Consider the following 21,243-nt stretch of genomic DNA (forward strand, 5'->3'; position numbering starts at 1 on the left):
TGAGCAAAAAATGACCCACCTGTGAGTGAAAAATAGCACAAACCACACTATATCATGACATTGTCAGCATATTGAGGATGTGGCTTAACTCAACACATAATCTATCTGTACTTGATCAGTGCTTTTCACATGATCATTTCTGACTAGGTTACAGTGTAGGACTACTAATGAAAGTTAGAAGGAAAAAAATGACATTTTCTTGTTGCCTTATTATGTTCCAGGACATGCATCCAGGTATACCATCTTTACTGGCAGATACACTCAGTGTTATAGGTAGGTTCTTAAGCAATTAATGGGTTATATGTTTTAATTATAATATGCAATAGAAGCTGTATGGAATAGATTTTAAGATCACCAATGTAATTTGATGTTAAAGGATGTGAGGAGGGTAATCGGCCAGCTGTTATTTTGTATTATATCACACATACATTAATTCTAGACAGGTCATTGGTCGATTGCCATTTATCATAAATACTCTATTGATGTGATACTCTATTAATGATTTCAAAATGAATACAAATTAAATGCATTTTGAAGTCATCAAAAGAGTATGATATGAACACAAATTATCATTTCGCATATTAAAAACACTAACAGTTTTTTTGTAGGTCAACCATGAATGATCCCAGCATTTGGCTTTAGGTCCAGGGACACTCCAAACCCCGAAAAAATAAATAATCTAACCTTTTTTGGGGGTAATCTGATGCTGTCTCTCTTACCCGGGTATAGGGTTGTAAAATTCCCGGGAATTTTCGAAGTGGAAAATTTCCACCAGCAATTTTGGGAATTAACAGGAATATTGGGAATTTTCAGGAATTTTAGACTTAGAACCCGGACTTAGAAAATCCCACGTGAAAAAATCTTTTTAATTTTTTTAATACTGAAAATCTGTGGTAAAAGAACATATAAACAAGGCCTATTCTTCTTTGGAAGCACTTATCTGATTGTAAACATCATATATAATGTTGTGAAAAGATTCAATTTGCTTTCAATTTGCTTTCTGAATGATTAGATATTAAAATACAAGTAAAAAACATAATAAAAGCCAATAATTGAAAATTCCCAAAATTCCCAATATTCCCGGGCCCTTCAAAATTCCCGGAAACTTTCCGGGAAACTTTCCAAAATTCCCGGAAACTTTCCACCCCTTTACAACCCTACCCGGGTAGTGAAATCCCAGTCGATACCCGAAAACCTAACAGAAAATGCCTGCCTTAAGTATGTAACAGCAAAACATTGTGTTATGTTGAAGACAAAATAGTGATATAAAAAGCATATAAACTGTCTTAAATTTGTTTAATGGTCTAAATATAATCACATGGTGATAGAATTATTGTTCCATTCTACTCGCCATTCTGGCTCATGGAAGGAAACAATCCATCTTTTACCTCTGATTATATTTTGACCATCACACTCATAGACAGTTGATATTTTTATACTCACACATGATTGGTACCTGTAGCTATAAGCAGCACTCAACACAAGTGTTGAAAAATTTAATTGTTTTCAGTGGGTATTTTCTTAATTCCAATTCATGCTGTTAAATCATAACCCTCTATCTGTGCTGCCTGTTTAAGAGTTAGTTAAAGAGCACATGATGTCTTGTAGATAATTATTTAGGGCTCTGCATATGTTGAACTATTCAAGTTAAAATTGCATAGCAAAGTACTAGTACTCAGTTGGGGTAAATCAGCCAATCTTATATTGGTGTAAGCGTTTAATATATATATGGTACCTGTTTTATTTTTTACAGACACAGAGACCACCTGTCAGGACAATGAATCCGTGAGAGAGATCTTTTTGGCTCTATTGTCAGAGAGCAAGGTCAGTATAGTAGCTAAATTCAGCAGTGATGTATGAAATGCCTGAATTTGTAATGTTATTATTGTTGAAGAGTTTGTGAAATATAGGAGACAATGTACAGCCCACATAATGGCAGTGTATGGATGCTATCAGTGTGACTCTAAATGCAAATTTGGCTTGGAAGGACTGCCCAACTTAGAGTTGAACTAAGAGCCAATTAACACCATGCAGTTACATAGCAATTGGTTGTTGCAGACCACCACTCCATATCACCTTGCATTTGGATTGTGCTATGTGATCTGTACTTGTAAGCGGATTGATACCCCTGGGTAACACTGCAATATGTAGTATACTTTCAAGCATATTGGTTGCAATATAATGTAGTGCAGCTGATTGTGTTGTTTATGAACTATTATGTCTGTCAGTTCGCACATAACTTTCCCACCAAATTAATAGGCCTTGAATATGTAATTGAAATGTCTTCATGTGAATTGACTTTAAGGAGACAAAAAGGTTGATTAATAGCCATAACCAGGAATTTGTTTAATCTGAGGACAAGCTACAATGTAGTAAGGGAGCTAGCTGCCCATGTTTCTCAATATTGTTTTTTTCACTTATTTTTTGTTAGTTGAATTTAAGCTTGTATACCGTATATCTGCTTACATTACAGGAACTAATAGGTGAAGGTCTGCTAAAGGAAAGATTGGATTATGAAACCATGGAAGCTGTCAAAGTAATCACAAATAAACTAGCTTTTAGCCAGAAATATGTTCGTCTCAAAACTAAATTATTGTAAGTATTAGCAAATTGCAACTAAAAATAAGTGGTATGGCACATTTGTCATTCATTGATATTATAATGAACAGTAGAGATCTAGTTAAGGCCAAAAAAAAAAAAGAAGGTTCGTCTCAAAGCTTGCGCGCGCGTTTGTAAAATCCCACGATTTGACAAAAAACAAATGCGGAAATTTTTTTTATTTCAAATTTTTTTTTTTTTTATAGTTTTTTCCAGAAAAAATCAGCGAAAATCAGACATTTTTCTCAAAATACCGGTACTGACGCGAGTATAGTCCCACCCTTTTTTTGGGTGAAAAATTACCAAAAATTACCATAACAGTGAATTTACGTCAAGGTCTCCAATATTCGGCACCGACCTTCCCAACAAGCTTAAAAAAGTAGTCTCACTTGAGTTGTAAAAAACTTCTATTTTCTCCTATTTTTGGGTGGAATTTTAGCCTTACCTTCACTAAATAGAATTTTGGGAATATTGTTGATACAAATGTCCATTTCTCTGAAAGAAATGACATGCAAACTATTTTATTTTCAATTTATTTTACGCCTACTTGTCTGAATCTCGCCAGCCAGGCCATGCGTGTTATTTATGTAGGCGGCCATCTTGGATTTGTCCACGGTCGTAAAGTTTATTTTTTACTGAATTGGACTTTATTTTCTCATATCATAATCCTTCAAAAATTCCAAAATAAAATGTTTCCATGCATTCATGATTTATGTAGAGCATTTTTAATATTTATGGTTGATTTTTACAACAAGTATGAGACAGAAAGTAAATAAAATGAGTGAAAGTGGTTGTTTACACGGTGCATAGGAAATAATGACAACTGATTAATTTTCCATTTTTCAAGCGAGAGTATTATGAAAGCTTGATGTTTTGATGAATTTATAACATCTTTAAAATAATATGTGAACTATATTGACGATGTTTCAAGGTAAATAAATAATCTAGCAATGAAAATTAAGCTCCGTAGTCACAAAAATAATTTTGAGGTGATTTTGCAAATGAAGTTGCATGGTTTGGGTTGCCAAATTCGGAACCAGGTGCACAAAGTCGGGAATAAACAAAATAAAATAATAAAAAAATCGCATTTCGCATTTGTTTTTAAATTTCTCGTCAGCTTTGAGACAAACCTTTTTTTTTTTGGCCTAATCTTCCCCTTGTTTTAAGAGGTAGTTGGCTCTGTCATTTCTGAGACTTTCTGATCTGAAGATTGCCCATCTGTTTTATGATGATATTGAATCATTCCTTATTATGGATAGCTCTGTCAGTATAGTTATACATATCTTATAAGCATTGCTGATGTAAATGTACAGGCAAATAATAACAAAATACAAAATGAATGTTTTGCATGATTATGGCCTGAAGAAGGAACCCTTTCAAGTTAACTCATTGGTACAATGTTAGAGATGCCATATCATTGGTGTTTGATGATGGGAGTTTGAGCCCCAGTACAGGTTTTTTTTTTCCTTTAGTGAAATAATTGAGATAACTTGAAACACCCCAGGACAAGGATGTAGCTGCTTATTGTCTCATTTACCTGTAGGAGAACTCTGGTAGCCAATCATGGCTGCGATGGTTTATTGTGGTTTGTATAGGGTGTGATAAAAATGAAACAATTGTATAGTCACACTTGTGTAATCCTAAGCTTTGATTTTCCCCTTTTTGTACTTTTTATACCCAGTTACAAGCAACAGAAGTTCAATTTACTGAGGGAGGAGAGTGAAGGCTATGCTAAAGTTGTGACTGAACTGATGCAAACTAAAAATGACTGTAGTAGCACCATGGCTCTGGAAGGGATCAAGTCACTCATTGGTAAGTCAGATTCAGGAGATAACCAACCTCCCAGTTGTATATACGACACATACTGGCTATATCGGGCACAAAATCACAGCATTATGTATATTAGAATTGTTTATGTAATATGAGGTTAAAATTAAAAGTATGTTAAGCATAAGAAACTTCATTTACATGAATAGCAAATCAGAATAGATAATCAGAATTCATTTTGAGATAACTACTTTATTTTGAATATTCATTGTCAAAACAAAAGTAACTTTGATTCAGAGCTATTTAGTACTCTATGTAAATGTCTTGATCGTAATTGATTCTTTCCATTGAAAGATCCGGGTGTTAGCTAGCCACCCGTTCACCTGTCATTTTGGACAGGCAGTTTACTCCTGGGATAGGAATGCCTGTGACATATGCTAAATTCTAAACACAATGCTTGAACAAGTAAGTACTGTAAACTTAAAACAAGACTAGACTAGTAAATCAAGGCTGTAGTCAGGCCCGTACGCAGGGGGGGGGGGTTCGATGCACCTCCCCCCCCCCAAATTTGGAAAAGTATACAAAAAGTCCCAAAATTTCAGAATTTGCGAGCGTAGCAAGCAAAAAATCAGGTTTTTTTTACACTGTTTTGGACAAAAAGCTTTTTCACAAAATTGCTCCCCCTTGAAAAAAAGTCCACTTTTAAAAAATTGGCACCCCCAAATGAAATCCTGCGTGTGGGCCATGCTGTAGCAATAGCTATTTGAGCTGACTGAACCCCAGAGGGTACAGGTGTCTGGTTTATGCTTTCAGGATCAAATTTTGGACTAGTGAAAATGATGGGCACTTGCCAAATCCTACCCTGAGAATGATAGAATAAAGAGTAACTGTTCATGTTTTGTTTTCAGGTTGTTTTGATCTTGATCCCAATCGTGTCTTGGACATCATCTTGGAGGCGTTTGAGTGTTCACGCATCTAGATAAGTTCTTCAGTATCTCTTCTAGAGTCCTACATGTATGAACCAATCACATTATGTCATATGCTGGGATTTAAATTCCAGTTTTATAAGGTAAACATGTGTGTTTGTGATCACTTGTTTCTTCCTTCGTAAACTAGGGGCCAAATTCTTGTACAATGTCATTATCTTGGCAGGTGTGTACTGTGTGGCCGCTTGCCATTATGTGCAACTATTATCTATACTGCGCCAATAAAGTATCCTTACACTTGGAAAAATAATCACAATTTCCAAACTGAACAATATTGGGGTAAATTTGTTTTTTTAATAGATGTACTATCAAATCCTGCACATTATGACACCACATTGAATCCAATGTGACTTCAAGAAGCAAAGTTACAAGCATTTGATTAGACGAAGGTCCCGTTTTAAAAGTGACAAACTGGCCTATTCAAAACTCCACAGACTAGACATCTGGTTTATGAAAGTGGTGAATGGCTAATTTATCGCTTGGCTTTAATTTAAAACAAAAGGAACAAAACAAAATTGAAACAAAAGACTGACAAATAAAATGAAAGTTATGAAAAATATAGAGAAGTAAAAACTGAAATAAAAACTGCTTTAAATCATCCTTCATTGAAGAAACTGTGTTGTCTCTTTGTGTCGCTTGTTGGAATCTTTTTTTTTTTTTTTTAGGCCAGTTTGTCACTTTTAAAAGTGGACCCTCGTCTATTCAATTGCTTGTAACTTTACTTCTAGAGGTCACATTGGATTCAATGTGATGTCATAATGTGCAGGATTAGATAGTGCATCTATTAAAAAAACTAATTTACCTCAATATTGTTCAGTTTTGAAATCGTGATTATTTTTCCAAGTGTAAGGATACTTTATTGGCGCAGTATATATACCCATGACCAAGGCCACACACAGTAGATGCGAAAACCTAAAACAGATTCAGACAACTCCAGAGGTGTCGTAGATTTACATGGATTTAAAAGTGCCATGACAGTGTAATTAGCCACATGTCTAGGTGGTAGTGGTCATACTCATAGCTTTATAGTTTTACAAAATTTCAAAGTAGCTGCACAGTACAGGGATGGTGATACAGCCCATCTAAGGTCTCTCTTACGATACTGTTATGAGAATCAGGCCCCTGCTGCAATAGTCTTTCAATATGAGGTTTGCTATGCTATAGGTTGTTTTTTGAAGCACAGGTTGCTTTTTGAAATGGGACATATATTAGTAATGCTATTTAATTATCCAATCAAAGAAAATATAGCATTGTATGTTTCACCACACCATATGTACGAGGGACATGATGTTGGCAATTACTGAATACTTTGATCAGCTCGCAATCGCCGGGAATTGTTAGGCGTTTACTACTATTCCGAAAAGTAGACCGACGTTAAGAGTGTCAGTGATATACATGTAGTTGACCTCTATGGTCTTTTGCGTGTTAAAGAAAGTAGACAAAGTATACTATGATCAGCGCTTAATAGACGGGAATTATTCGGTTTTTGTTACTGCACGGATCAATAAAGTTCCAACTTACGCACGCGTAAATTCACAAAAGCACGCGTCATTCACACAATACGCAAAGCGCAGTTCGCGTAGGTGCTGCGCCCAGCTGTGTGTACGCCATTCTATATCAATCCACGATGTTACGAGTCCCGCCTATTATTTAAGAGCTGATCAGAGTATATAGGACTTCAATTAATAACTTGTGATGCTCCTGGCGAGATGTCATCAGACAATTCTCAAAATAAAATATAATTGATATCAATCTGCGATGTTACAAGGCCCGCCAATTACGAGCTGATCAAACTATAGAAGGTTGACTTAAAGTGAATACTGATATTATAATGTAATAATGCATGTTCTGTTCCTTTTATAAATTGTTTGTATATATTTTACTACTGTGTTTGTATGTTCATACATTATAGGAAGAAGATATAGCCACACCAGAATCCTTGTACAGGGTAGCTGCCTTACTGATGCAGCATGGGTTACTACAACTAGACAATCTCTATGCTCATGTAAGTAGCTTAGCTCTTTTGTTATGTCCGATACTTAAATATGCAAAGTGTCAAATGATGCTTTTTTTCCTTTTTTCCTTTTTTTTTAAATTTTCCATCTTGATTTCACTAGGAAGAAATGGTTTATTTTGTTTACATGTTAATCTTATCTGGAACAGATTCTATATATCTAGTGGTGTGAAAGCTACTTCACTGAGACATGATTCCGAAAAGTTTTTTCAGTATGCAAATAAATATTATTACTATTATAAGTTAATTATCACTGTCCCCACCCACCTCAAGAGATTAAGTTTATATTTTGAGTTAGGATAAGGGTTATGATTAGTGTTACAGTTTAGGATTAGCATAAGTGTTAGAATTAAGAGATTAGGGTTAGGATTATGGTTGGGGTGACAGCAGTGATTATAAGTTATTCTAATGAATGTAAATGTGGCAGTCATAAGATGTTGATTCTGTCTCAAAAATTAACATTTAGCCTCATCTAATTTGGATGATTCTTTCCCCTAGTTGGCACCTGATGATAGTGAGATATTACAGAAAGCCAAGTTGGAGATGAGAGCTGCTAGGACGTATGCCAGGAATATGAGTATGGTTATTCTGTCAGACAAAGGCGCTGATAAAGAAGACGAAGACAAGGACAAAATTGAAAAGGTAAGATGGCAATTCAAAATAAGAGATGAACTCAAACAAAAGTCGGCTTGTGCAAATGTGTTGTTTTTTAATTTTTTATCTCCAATGGTTTTACCATACTGAGCATTATTTTGTATTTTTTTTTTGCATCTATGTTTGATTTATCAATCAATTAGAAGTTGGCAGCGCATCCAGCGTTGAAGCGTTACTAGATTAACTGAAATCAACTTTAAAAAAAGACAACACAAATCACCATCGCTATAGTCTGTTTAATTTATAATAGGTGTATAGCATGGCACATGCACTCTGCATAATGTATGACCAGCACACACTTTACTTAGGACATGAGAATTTACTTGGAACATGTATTGATGTACAAAGTAACAAAAGCCGAATAATTTTTGCCTATTACGAGTGTAACAATGACTGAATTGTCAGTACATTGTCAGTAACATTCGCTAGTATGATACAAGCGATACATATGTATGCTGTACTTCCCATTTTGTATGACAGTTTAATGATATTTATACCATTTATTCCATGCAGCCTGTAGACAATCAGAAACTTGGTTTATGTGAAGCATTACTGAACCTTGGTGATTGGGACCATGCTAAGCAGGTGATTGACAGGCTACCTAGTAATAGTGCTGTGTCCAATCCACAGATTGCTAAGGCTCTATGTATACTAGTCAGTAAACTGATTGATCCTCTATACAGAAGGTAAGTATAAGACTGAATTGTCTAATATATGACACCTGTTTCTATTGGGTGTACTCATCTAATTAAAGGGGCATTTCGTGAGCCACAGCCTCATCCCCCACTTTCTCAAAAAAAAGTTGAGATTTTTATATCACTGGAAACCTCTGGCTACATAATGTTTATGTACAAAATATTTCTTGCAGATTAATTCGTTTTAGCAAAGATATCGTGAAATTTGAATTTCGTTCTGGTGCACCAGAACGAAATTACTAAACGCATTGTCTATGGAGCAGTGTAATACACACAATCATGCATAACTCCCGAACGCAAAATCGGAAGCAACTGATCTTTTGGGAATAGGTTTTTTCGTGGATATCTAATGAAAAATGACATAAATAGAGGATGCTAGGATCACGAAATACTCCTTTAACCTACTAATAACTATAAATATTTTGATTGGTTACAAAGAGGCTATATCATGCATTGAGCCAATCAGAGATGTGGTAAGAATAGTCAATAGGGTTGAAGTAGGTTAAGCTTAAAATTGCCCAGAGATCTAAAAGCTCTATTTTGATTGGTTACAAAGAGGCTATATCATGCATTGAGCCAATCAGAGATATGGTAAGAATAGTAGGGCTCAAGGGAGAAGCTTAAAATTGCAAAGAGATCTAAAAGCTCTATTTTGATTGGTTACTTGGATGATTATATCATGCAATAAACCCAATCATGCTGTTAGATGAGTGATATGTCCAAGGTTGGAAAAAATGCGATCATAATGGATTGGATTTTTCAGTGTGTGTTTGTCATGCAAATTAAATTTTGTAAATCTGAACTGTTGATATTTTTTAATAACTATGCCAACTGTTGTTGAGCAGCATGACTTAGTGGTTTTAAAAGATCTTTGACTCTGGTGCAAGAGGTCCCCAGTTCAATACACTATGGAGGCAACTGCAAAAAAAGAAGAATTTTGGGGCGGATTTAGTGTATGACAAAGAATTTGCAGCCAGTTCCGAACAGGATAACGCCTGACTTTATGTACTTCTCTGTTTATAAAGTTAGTATAGTTTGGTTTAAGAAATTGTTATATAAATTATTAGTGATGATTTGAAATATAATTTGATTTTATAACCCATACTGGGCTTTGAAGCTACATACTAATATAATCCATACTTGGCTTTAATTTTTACAGGTATGGACAGCCCAATGGTGCTAAACCACGCCGTGTTGGGTCCCTAACTAGTCCCTTTGCACTGAAACCACCTACCAGAATCAGTGAGTTGGGTCCAGTGTTTCAAGTGGGCTGTGTGTTAGGCCCCTATGCCAGCTTAGATCAAGTGTTGCTATGGAAACTGCTTCGTCTGGGAAAATACATCATGAAAGAGGTAAACATAAAAGTCTGACAACTCAACATGTTATATACGACTAATAGGCCTGGGCGATGTAACAAAATAACATTAACTATTTTGTTTATAGGCTATCTGAAAAAGATGCTTGAAAATCCCTAAAAAATACCAAGTTTCATAGCAAAAATATTGCATTTTCTGGTTTGATTAGTGTTTTTTTACCAACTTGTTTGTTCACTGTAGGTGTTCCTAAAACCAGGATAAAAGCCAATGATGAAGAAAAGTTAATATATTCTGTTCTGAAATAATTTATTGAAATTTATTACTAAACCTGAAGTAAATTTTTATATCTAAGGCATAATTGTAATTTCCACTCTCCTTTTTTATTGACAGAAAAACTCAACAAAAGGAGGTATCAGAACTGACTTGGTAAGTGATTATACTGTATATTGGAGATTAGGTTAATCAAGATTTCTGGAAATGTGAGAGGATAAAAAAAGTATCATTCATATGGTATACTCATCAGTATACACTAAAGTTTGTAATAAATAATTAAACTCTCACAATTGTTTTGATCTTCCGGGTCTTGAAAATGCACACTTTAAAGAGCTTTTAAAAGACTTCTCCCAGCAAATCACCACTGGAACTGTGTCTCTTAACCAGACTGTGTCTGTCCAGATTGATGACTTCTCAATGTCTAACTAATCTATATCTTAAAAGGGCATTACGTGATCCACAGCCTCATCCCCCCACTTTTCTCAAAAAAAGTTGAGATTTTTATACCACTGGAAACCACTAGCTACATAATGTTTATGTACCAAAAATTTCTTGCATATTAATTCATTTAGCAAAAATATTGTCAAATTTGAATTTTGTTCTGCTATACCAGAACGAAATTACAACAGTGGCCTATGGAGCAGTATAATACACATAATCATGCATAACCCGCAAACGCAAAATCGGAATCAATTGAAATTTTGGGAATAAACTTTTTTTGTGGATATCTACTGAAAAATGTCATAATTAAGAGGATGCTAAGATCACGAAATCCTCCTTAATTGTTTGTTTGCCCAGAGTTAATTATTTGTTCTGTTCCACCATACAGGAGGATGTTTACAGAAGGTTACTCTCACTATGTGAAATGGTGCTACTTCCTTCTCTGAGCATGATTGAGAATAATGCATGCATATCAGAGGCTATGTGGACACTCATCAAAACATTCCCATATCATATAAGGTAAGTCTGAGAGGATATGAGAGTGAACATAAGTGCTGTGACTGCAATTCTGGGTATAATTGGTGCTGTATGTGGATGTCAGTGTCACTTCATACACATTTGTCTGTGAGTGAGTCTGTGCACCACTCTGCTTGCTCCTACAACAAAAAAACCCTGCCAATTGAGATGAGACCAGGTCTCAAAGTATGCTGTATGTTGTCATAATTTCCAATCCGAAATGTGCCTGTTACACCACAACTTTCAAACTGGGGTGCAAAATTGCATTACAGGTTTTTGAACGATAAGCATTCTATTGCTTATATTTTCAAACAACATGTCAGTGTGGTGCAATTTAGTGACACAAGTTGATATGTTAAAAAAGACAAGGTTTTGAGTACTGGATAAAATTTGCAGAGTAGGGCCTTCAAGTGTCACATCTACTGTTTTTAGTCACACAGGTCTTACAGTCATTTTGGTAAATTGCATTTTTTTTACTCAGGTACTCACTATATGGTCGTTGGAAGAACAGGATGTATAATCAGTACGCGCCACTTATACGCATGAAGGCCAATGCTCTAGATAAGTCCAAGTACATCATGAAGAGATTGACCAAGGAAAATGTAAAACAGATGGGACGACAGATTGGCAAACTCAGTCATGCTAACCCAGGGGTCCTCTTTGATTATGTAAGTATTCTTGATCTAGTGTAGAATTCATTTTAATTTATCATAGGGAGAAAGGTCTATACATTAGATGAACAAAGCAATAGATAGCCACCAAATGTGTAAAATTGTTAATGAAGATCCTCCATTCCTTGATATTTGTGAGACAAATTTGCTAAGCTCACACTATGCTGTCAGAAAATGTTTTCCGTTTTATCTTGCGTTTAAGAGAGCATAGAATTTGGTGCATAGATTACAATGATGGATTATAAGCTTTATTTTGTGATCTTTAATTGTCCTACACTAACTAAGGATACACCTATTTACAGAAGAACAATCATCCATCTTTCATGTATACCCATTAAACATGCAACACTGCATTGTTGGCCGCTTGAATATAAGTGGAATAAAACGGGTCCATCTAAATCTAAACAGAAAACTGGCATACAATGAAAACAAACCAGTAAACATACCCAAATGGATTAGACAAAATATATGTGAAATGTATTGTATTGATCTATTGTTGTGTTTTGTTTTACAGCTCTTATCTCAGATACAGAAGTATGACAACTTTATTCTTCCTGTTGTGGATTCACTGAAATATCTCACCTCTCTCTCCTATGATGTCATGGCATGTATCCTTTGAAATTGATTGTGATGTAAAAACATTGACCCAAAACTTCAATTAAACATGGGCTCCAAACATGACATTAATATCGACTCAGAAAAACCTAAGTGGGACATGACTTGGACATGAACCTGACTTGGATGTTTACTCAATTATAGACTTTCACTTATTTTCAAGAGAATAAAGTCATTTTTTTTAAACCAGTGACATCTTTCTTTGTTTTGAAAATATTGTATGCATCATATGCTAGGTATTGCTGTATATAATATTGTATGGCCATTATCGGGTTCAAGTTCCTTTCCATAAAGCGTATACTTCATTAGTTAGTGATGAATATAATTGTAGAATTGTTGAAAAAGAATGGAAATTGTTATGTTTACTAGACCAGGAAAATAACATGTTCTAATATATACATGTGTGTAATCAGGACTTTATTTTTACAATTCATTGTGTTAGCAAAAAACTTATTGAAGAATTATTACAGGTAGTTTATGTGTGGATTATGCATTGTTTCAGTTCTACATATTCCTTGACTACATACTGTGTGTCAGATTGTGTCATAGAAGCATTAGCCAATCCTGAGAAGGAGAGAATGAAGCATGATGACACAGAGTTATCCATGTGGCTACAAAGTAAGTAGATTGCCTCTTTATTTGGTTGTGTAGAAAATGATTGAGCAATGTGAACAAGATGTTGCTGTTTGGACAATTTTATACAGCTATAAAGATCAGGTAGGTAATTTTGCCTGAATTCAGACTTTTTGTGGTCCATATTTACGCAATTTCTTTTATTTTCAGTTGGCCCATTTTAGGGCCATTTTGGTCATTTTCACACTGTTTTTAGGCTTATTCAGGCTTATTGTCAAGAGTGGACTTTCATCCGTGAAAGATGTTTTATTCATTGTTATTTGCTGTGCATCAAGATAATGACATTTTATTTGTAGCAGATGATCTCTTGTTGAACATTCAGTTTGCTGAGGCAAGACATCATGCACAGCTTTGTTATGCATGTGTCATCCCCCAGTGGATGTTGTGTCACATTTACCCTGTTTTTACTGTTTTTAAGCAGTTGGAAGTTATTACATTTCATAGCTTATCAAAAGTGAATATTCCTCCACACCTTTTCTTACCTAGGTTTAGCCAGTTTCTGTGGTGCTGTATTCCGCAAGTACAACATAGAGTTGACCGGGCTGCTTCAGTACGTAGCAAATCAACTCAAAGCTGGTAAAAGTTATGATCTGCTCATCATGCGAGAGATTATACAGAAGATGTCTGGCATTGAAGTGACAGAATTGATGACTGCGGATCAGTTGGAAGCCCTAGCTGGTGGTGAACTACTCAGGGCAGAGGTGAGTTACAAGCTAATGAAAACAAAATGGTAAAATATCTCAAATATATAAATTAGCATGTAGGAATTTCAAGCTAACTCAGTTTTCACAAGAACAAAATTTGATACCATCTAGCACCAGAGTCTAGATCCTTACCGATCAAGCTAACTGGACCGATTGGCCCTGATACGATAAATATAAAATATAGGCCCAAACGCCTTGTCAGACATCAGTCCTTGAACGAGGCTAATGCTGTGATATAAATTAGAGCAGGATTTCTTTACAATGTTTCATGAATAAACATGTATTCTCATCCAATTGACGTATTCCTGTTTCAACTCTGTCCATAGGGAGGCTATTTCTCTCAGGTGCGTAATACCAAGAAATCCTCGCAGCGTCTTAAAGAAGCTCTGCTAGAAGACAACCTGGCTGTGAGTCTATGTATGCTGATGTCGCAGGAGAGGTTCAATATCGTCTTCAAACATGGCACAGAAACACATCTCAAATTAGTTGGCAAACTCTATGACCAGGTAGGTACTATTTGTTGTGACATCTGGATAGATAATTTAATTGGTTTTACAGAAGTAGTCTCTGTTGAATATCATAAAGTGATAAAAAACAAGGTGATAGTTATATTTGTTCATTCTTGAAATGCATGAACCATAAAACACTGTCAGTGTATGTCATTTGATTCACATATAGTATAAGCAAAAGCTGTGCATTCAAATTATCATAAAATATGTGTACATAGGCATAGGAAAAAAGCAACTGTTGGTATGGAGTGTAAGCAAGTTAAACATATATATTCCAGGTCAATTGAGGTATTCAAAATAATAATATAATTTGACAAACATAAAATATACTTCATATCTTTTTATATCAAATCACATTTATCATCATTAAAACAATGTGTATACCTCTTAAATATTCTAACAGGTTTAGCTCAAATATATTAAAACTGGAATCAGAATTTTTTTTTAAATGATCAGAGCTTTATTCACAAAATATGTGCTCTTTTTTTTCTCCTTAGGTACTTGGCTGTTTTTAGTGGATTTCAAACAATATTGACTGTTTGAGAAAGGATAGTGAGCATTTGACCTTGACCATTGCCTGCAGTAGGAAAATAATCATGACTACTGCATAGCATGGATTTAACAGACCCCTCAGTTCATCACAAACCTGTACAAAAATACAGATTAATACAGATCAGTGTGGAACTAATAATTGCATGAAATGGTGACTTAAGTTATAGGTAATAATTGACGCCTCTAGTTTATGCTGGTGTTGTATGATTAATTGGTCATTGTTTGTTCTCCATTTCTAGTGTCAAGATACGTTGGTGCAACTTGGTGGTTTCCTAGCCAATCTACTCAACACAGATGACTATGCCAAACACCTGCCAGCACTTGATATACTTGTGTTGGAATATCAATTAACTGCAGACAGTGCCTTCTTTCTACATAGACCAATGTGCTCACATGCTATCATGGTAAGATTGCAGTGTTGCTATGTTAGTTCAGTTGATTATTTTGTGCATGTGTATTATAGCAAGTTCTGAGTTACAACAAAAATTACAAAAAGGAGGGGGTGGTTAGAATATGGGGCAAAGGAAGGAAGGGAAATTAAAATGTGCATCATCTAAAGTTTGTGGGGGCAGACATATTTGGCTTGGAATCATCTGATCATGATCACTACTTATATCTCCCGAATTATAGGTTAAACTCAGTTTTGGGTCTTGATGAACCTTAACATAGAGTCTGAAGTTTTCCGTTTTACGGAAACCGGAAGAAAATCACGGAATCGGAGGTACAACACGGAAAATTACATTTTTGTATGATGTGACAAAAATTGTTAAAGGATAAGAGAAATGTTAAAAACAATCATGAGTTGTGTATGTCAATTTTTATGATAAAAATACTGTTTAATAATACCGAAATAACACTTTATTGTGACATTAAGATCATTGTTTATACATTTTAAGCTTATTTCATGACACAGATTCACAAATATTACAACACGGATTACAACACGGAAAATGGATTTTAGAAAACGGTTAACTTCAGACTCTACCTTAACATAAAAGTGTACTAAACAAGCTTCAAATGTCAACCCAGGAACTTGGTTGGACCTACTCTAGATCTTATCACATTGCAGATATGTTAAAGTTCATCAGACTTGACACTTGCTTTGGGGAAGTCAGTTTTGATCTTTAGTTTATGCAACAAATATACCCTAGATGGGAACATTGGATGAGTTGCTAAAAAAGCTTGGCATTGCTGACACAGTGTCACATAATTGAATTGCTGAAAATAAAAATACCAGCAAATAATGTAAAATGAATCATTTGTGTGTATTTATTATCCATAGTCCAAGTATGATGAGTTACGGAAACAAGACAAGTTGGACAAGAGCAGCAAGTCATCTTCATCAGGGTCCAGTCAACAGAAGACACAACGCTACGTTGAGGCGGTTGAGGCAGTTATACCACCTATTGTAGAGAGGGTCAAAGCATTACAGTCACCAAAAGTCTGGGATGAAATCAGGTGAATGCAATTGGATTTTTATTATTAGCAGTATGCGTTGGAGTATTTTATCATACAGTTTTTCAAAAATTCTTTTTGAATTGAATAAAGTTCTAGGTTTATAATTTGCAGCATCTGGTACTACACCTGCAGTTTTTGTCAGAGAAGAACGGCAGTTGTTTACATTTTGAGAGCGTGCAGAGAGTAAACACGAAAGTGGGGTTCTGATTGGCTGAATCAATCGTCTGATAATCATAGCAACAGACCGATAATCTGATTGGCCGATTATGCATCCAAACTTTGGTCGATGCAGATCAGCGCCCTAGAAGGACACGCAAAGCTCCGCATATGTCTCTCATTAACAGGGCGCTCGCGTCAATCTGAGCAAGGGACTGCCGTCCTTCTTGAAACCCAGTGTAGTACTTCTTCAAACCTGAGGAGAAGATGTGAGATTAGATTCAAAGAGTTTTGACCTGGCAAGCAAAATGGAGGGCAAGTAGTGTACCTCCGGATTTGTTTGCCATGCGTTTGATAAACCTTAATTTAAAAGTATGCGCTTGTTTGCATTGAGCGTCTAATGGATTGTGCCAGCTAGCATGTGCAAAGCACTATACGCAAACCCTTGTCAAATGTTGAAGTGTCCAGTAGTAGAAAAGCTCTTATTTTTAATAAATGCATGAGCTACACAACAACAACAAACCATACTGAGTGCTTATAGTGCTTTACACCGAAGTCCCTTTGTGGAAGTTGCTGTATGCAGTGGAAGTTGACTGATGCGAAGGATATTGTTATCATTGTCTTAATTTTAAATCTTGTTTTGCCTTTTAATCAGTCCTCAGTTTTATGTGACATTCTGGACCTTATCAATGTATGATCTGAAGGTGCCAAGTAATAGCTACACAAAAGAGATTGCAAAGCTGGATGCCTCTGTTGCAGCACTGGAAGATAACAAAGAAATGGTAAGTACATATATATGTGTGTGTATAATGGGTGTGCATACTGTGTGCCTGTGTAGCAAAATCTCATTTGAGGGGAAATTGTCTTGGTCATAGAATAAGGAAAAAAAAAAGATTGTTTGCTTGTCCTCCAACGACCGACCCTAATTTGAAAAAAAATAGTAGAGAAATATCCCAATTCATAACTATTTGGGCTATTTATTAAGCTAATTAAATACAGTCATGTTTTGGCTATGACCTTTAAAAAAAAAAAAATAGTAATAATCCCGACCAACCGACCCAATTCTGAAAAAGTTGTGGAGAACAAGCAAACTATCTTTTTTTAAAAACTAATATTGGTAGAAAAGGATGCTAAGTTTCCATGAATTTTCATCTCTTCCTTTCCGATTTAGCCTGAAAGCACAAGTGACACACTGCACTGGTTTTATACAATGGTTGACATTTTTTTTTCAGGTGTCGGCTAAGAAACGTAAGGAAAAGGAGCGATTCAATGCCATCAAAGACAAGCTGAAAGATGAGGAGAAGAAACAACAGGAGCATTGTTCCAGAGTAGAAGCAAGGCTTAAGCAGGAATGCAACGCATGGTTCACACAACGTAGGTTACTCAATCTACATTTATCTTTGTCGTCTGATTTGTAATATATAGTATCTTGCTTATTTACAAAAAAAGTAAATGTTTTCAGGCTATTTGTGATGATACATGTCTTCCTAATCATATTCCAGAATTCAATGTCCTTTGATGCAAAAATCAGTTTGGTTGATTTATATATTTTGTCAATACCAAGAAATATTTTCCCCTTTATGTTGTAAGAAAAAAGAGCGTACTTACTGCATGATAGTGGTCTGTAGAAGCAGTATTATCATAAAAATGAAATACACTATCAAACTGGATTAAATATTTGTCAACCTGACTATTTTTTGTGGAAGGAGCACTCACTCACATTTGCTTCTTTACTTGTTGAACCAGAATATCCCAAGAAATTTGCTCATCTTGATCAAAAGAAGAGCAGTTATAATCGTGAGCCAGAGTATCCTCTTGAGCAGAAGAACGAGTTGTTGTAATCATTGAATTGGGATAACCAGCTTCATATTATGCTTATTTCTAAACCTGCCATTGAAAAATAAATTATCACATGCTTGTATCTCATTTCTGTGTGTCAGGCTCTACCAAGAATGAGACTATAACCCAGTTCCTGCAACATTGCATCTTTCCTCGCTGCTGTTTCACTGCCAGTGATGCCTTATACTGCGCCAAGTTTGTGCTCACTGTTCACCAGCTGAAAACTCCAAACTTCTCAACACTTCTATGCTATGATAGGGTATGTATACAGAGTGAATAGTGGTTATACTTATTAAACAACAACTATTTGTGTAGTCCTTTGTAATTATATACTTCAGCAATAAGAATTGATTTGTTAAAGGTAGTTCATGTGACTTGAACAAACATAAATGATATATGCCCTGGCAAGTCCCATGTATGACTTATAAGGAATAACTTCATATGTCAACAGTTAGCTTAAACAGCCGAACTCATTCCTTGTAATTTTGAGAACAAGTACAAGATACGGTTTAAGCATGCATCAGTAATGTAATCAACCTAATCGTTTCTGATTCCTTTTAATTTGTCTCATTATTATTTGTTCTTGTGCAAAGATTGTTGAATAAATTATGTTTAAAAGCATGCTTGAATCGTATTTTGTACTTGTTCTCAAAATTACAAAAAAATGAGTTGGGCAATTATCGTAGCAGGCTGACGATTTGTGACACAATCTGATCCAATCATACCAAAGTTGGCAATATTGAAATTGAGATATAGGCAAATAATAGTTTGCCAAAAACCATAAGAAAATGGACATGTAAAAATTCATAACTTTGCAACCAATGTTAAGGTATTAAGCAAGTTAGTAATGGTAATGACTCAATTTTCAAAATGTCCAACTTTGGTCTGAGTAGATCAGATTGTGTCACATTTAGGGATGGTGGCATGCACTTTAATTGATGCAACATACTGTAAGGCAATTGTGCTTTGTGTTGAGTGTGGTTTTGGCCAAACATATGTAGGTGCAACATGTGAAAACTGTTGCGATACACTCTTTCCCAGATCCCAAGTATTGTTTGATTCTAGCATGATTGGTACTGTTATATTGCAGGTTTTCCAAGATATTACCTACACGGTGGCTAGCTGTACAGAGAATGAGGCGAGTCGCTATGGCAGGTTTCTATGTGCAATGCTCGAGACTGTTATCAGGTGGCATGGGGACAAGGCAATCTATGAAAAGGTAATTAGTCACATAACTCGTAGTACTCATATAAGATGCAGTGTATTGAAGTTTATGTTAGTCTTTGGTTGAAAAAGTTATAATCAACAGTGCAATGTTAGCAAATGTAGGAAGCGGTTGTGTTGGAAATGCTATAAATAGAGTAGGCCTATCCATTTTATAATGGTTTCACATTAGATACCAATCAATGTAAATAGGTAAGAGTGGAGAAGATACCTTGCACGTCCCACACTGCTTCTCTTCCCTGTACTGATTTGCTATTATTCAGTGCAACATTGGTTGATAGTGACAAGAAATACCTCAACTGCAAGATCTGGATGAGCTCTGTTAATTGAGTACATTTTTTTGTCACTATCAACTCATGTTGCACTGAATAGCAAATCATTACAGGGACAAGCAAATGTAGACTTCATTTATGTACTTTAATCAGTGACCTTCCAACCATGAGGATTTCATGTCAAACCAATAGGCCTACATAACAAGTAAAAACCAAAAACAGTTCCATCAAACACAGGCCTAAAAAATACACAATGTAACATCGCCAATTACACGTTTTTGTATGTTATTTCACACAGGAATGCAGTAACTACCCAGGCTTTGTGACTGTAGTGAGGGCAACAGGTGCTGGGGATTCCAGTAATAAAGCAGACCAGCTGGATTATGAGAACTTCAGACATGTGTGTCATAAATGGCAATACAAACTCACAAAGGTAATAAATAATAGTCTCAACCTTTGCACAAATTTGTTGAGATGTTTTTTCCTTTCATCCATCAGGATTTTAATTTTTTCTGTGAATGTGAAAAGTACATACTTTGTTAAATTGTTAATTTCTCAAATAAAATGTTGTGATTATAGGTGTGTTTAGACGGTAGCCTACATTTGAATGTTACTTACAAGCGAGCCAGCAATTAAATTATGCTACAAGCGAGTGTGTGTCCACACGGACTTACTAGTAAGCCAACTCACTTGTAAGAGTGACCTTCACTGGTAAATCATGCCATGATTATGCACAATCAGAATAGGATTGGGTCATCAAGGTCATGCTTACAAGCGAGCTAACATGCAAGTCTTGTTCACACTGGCCTTACATTTGAATGTTACTCGCTACATGTAAGATCTCTTACATGTAAAATTGTCACTTGTAACTTGCATGTAGCTTCATGCGAGTGTGTTTAGATGGGCACTACATGCAAGTTTACATTTGAATGTAGTTACAAGCGACTTTACAAGCGACCGTCTGAACAAGCCTTATAGGCAATTTCGTAATTGACCACTTAAATGCGTGCCGGTGGCGTTTAGCTCTCTAACTCCAGTTTAGCGGAACAGAAACACTGAAAGCGAGGCCAAAGATCAAATTACATACTCCCAATTATGCAAAGTTAATTTGCTAAGTAAATATAAGGACTATCTAGCTGAGACTAGATACATAATGTAATACAAGCACAATAGAAGTATATTATGTTTAGCATTTTGCTAATTTTAATCTGCATAATTAATTATGGTTAATTTCTTGAAAAAATAAAATGAACTCTAATTAATTATGCAGATTAAAATTAGCAAAATGCTAAACGTAATATACTTCTATTTTACTTATACTACATTATGTACCAAGTTTCAGCTAGATAG

General features: G+C 35.4%; 1 protein-coding gene across 1 annotated transcript in view; it reads left to right on the forward strand.

The window, feature by feature from the left end:
* Window positions 1–4,293: 4,293 nt before the first annotated feature.
* The window catches only part of LOC140161147 (THO complex subunit 2-like), a 38,823-nt gene continuing 21,873 nt past the window's right edge, over window positions 4,294–21,243 (forward strand). The window contains exons 1-20 of the mRNA XM_072184579.1: window positions 4,294–4,410; window positions 5,274–5,434; window positions 7,264–7,356; window positions 7,864–8,007; window positions 8,533–8,705; window positions 9,874–10,066; window positions 10,421–10,456; window positions 11,133–11,263; window positions 11,742–11,928; window positions 12,446–12,539; window positions 13,084–13,164; window positions 13,666–13,880; window positions 14,210–14,389; window positions 15,184–15,348; window positions 16,227–16,402; window positions 17,214–17,340; window positions 17,791–17,932; window positions 18,499–18,656; window positions 19,488–19,616; window positions 20,192–20,326. Coding sequence (XP_072040680.1) covers window positions 5,378–5,434; window positions 7,264–7,356; window positions 7,864–8,007; window positions 8,533–8,705; window positions 9,874–10,066; window positions 10,421–10,456; window positions 11,133–11,263; window positions 11,742–11,928; window positions 12,446–12,539; window positions 13,084–13,164; window positions 13,666–13,880; window positions 14,210–14,389; window positions 15,184–15,348; window positions 16,227–16,402; window positions 17,214–17,340; window positions 17,791–17,932; window positions 18,499–18,656; window positions 19,488–19,616; window positions 20,192–20,326 — 2,616 coding nt within the window. The 5' untranslated portion in view covers window positions 4,294–4,410; window positions 5,274–5,377. The remainder of the gene's footprint in view (window positions 4,411–5,273; window positions 5,435–7,263; window positions 7,357–7,863; window positions 8,008–8,532; window positions 8,706–9,873; window positions 10,067–10,420; window positions 10,457–11,132; window positions 11,264–11,741; window positions 11,929–12,445; window positions 12,540–13,083; window positions 13,165–13,665; window positions 13,881–14,209; window positions 14,390–15,183; window positions 15,349–16,226; window positions 16,403–17,213; window positions 17,341–17,790; window positions 17,933–18,498; window positions 18,657–19,487; window positions 19,617–20,191; window positions 20,327–21,243) is intronic.

Source organism: Amphiura filiformis, chromosome 9 (assembly GCF_039555335.1).
Source record: "Amphiura filiformis chromosome 9, Afil_fr2py, whole genome shotgun sequence".
In the NCBI taxonomy this organism is placed as follows: Eukaryota; Metazoa; Echinodermata; class Ophiuroidea; order Amphilepidida; family Amphiuridae; genus Amphiura; species Amphiura filiformis.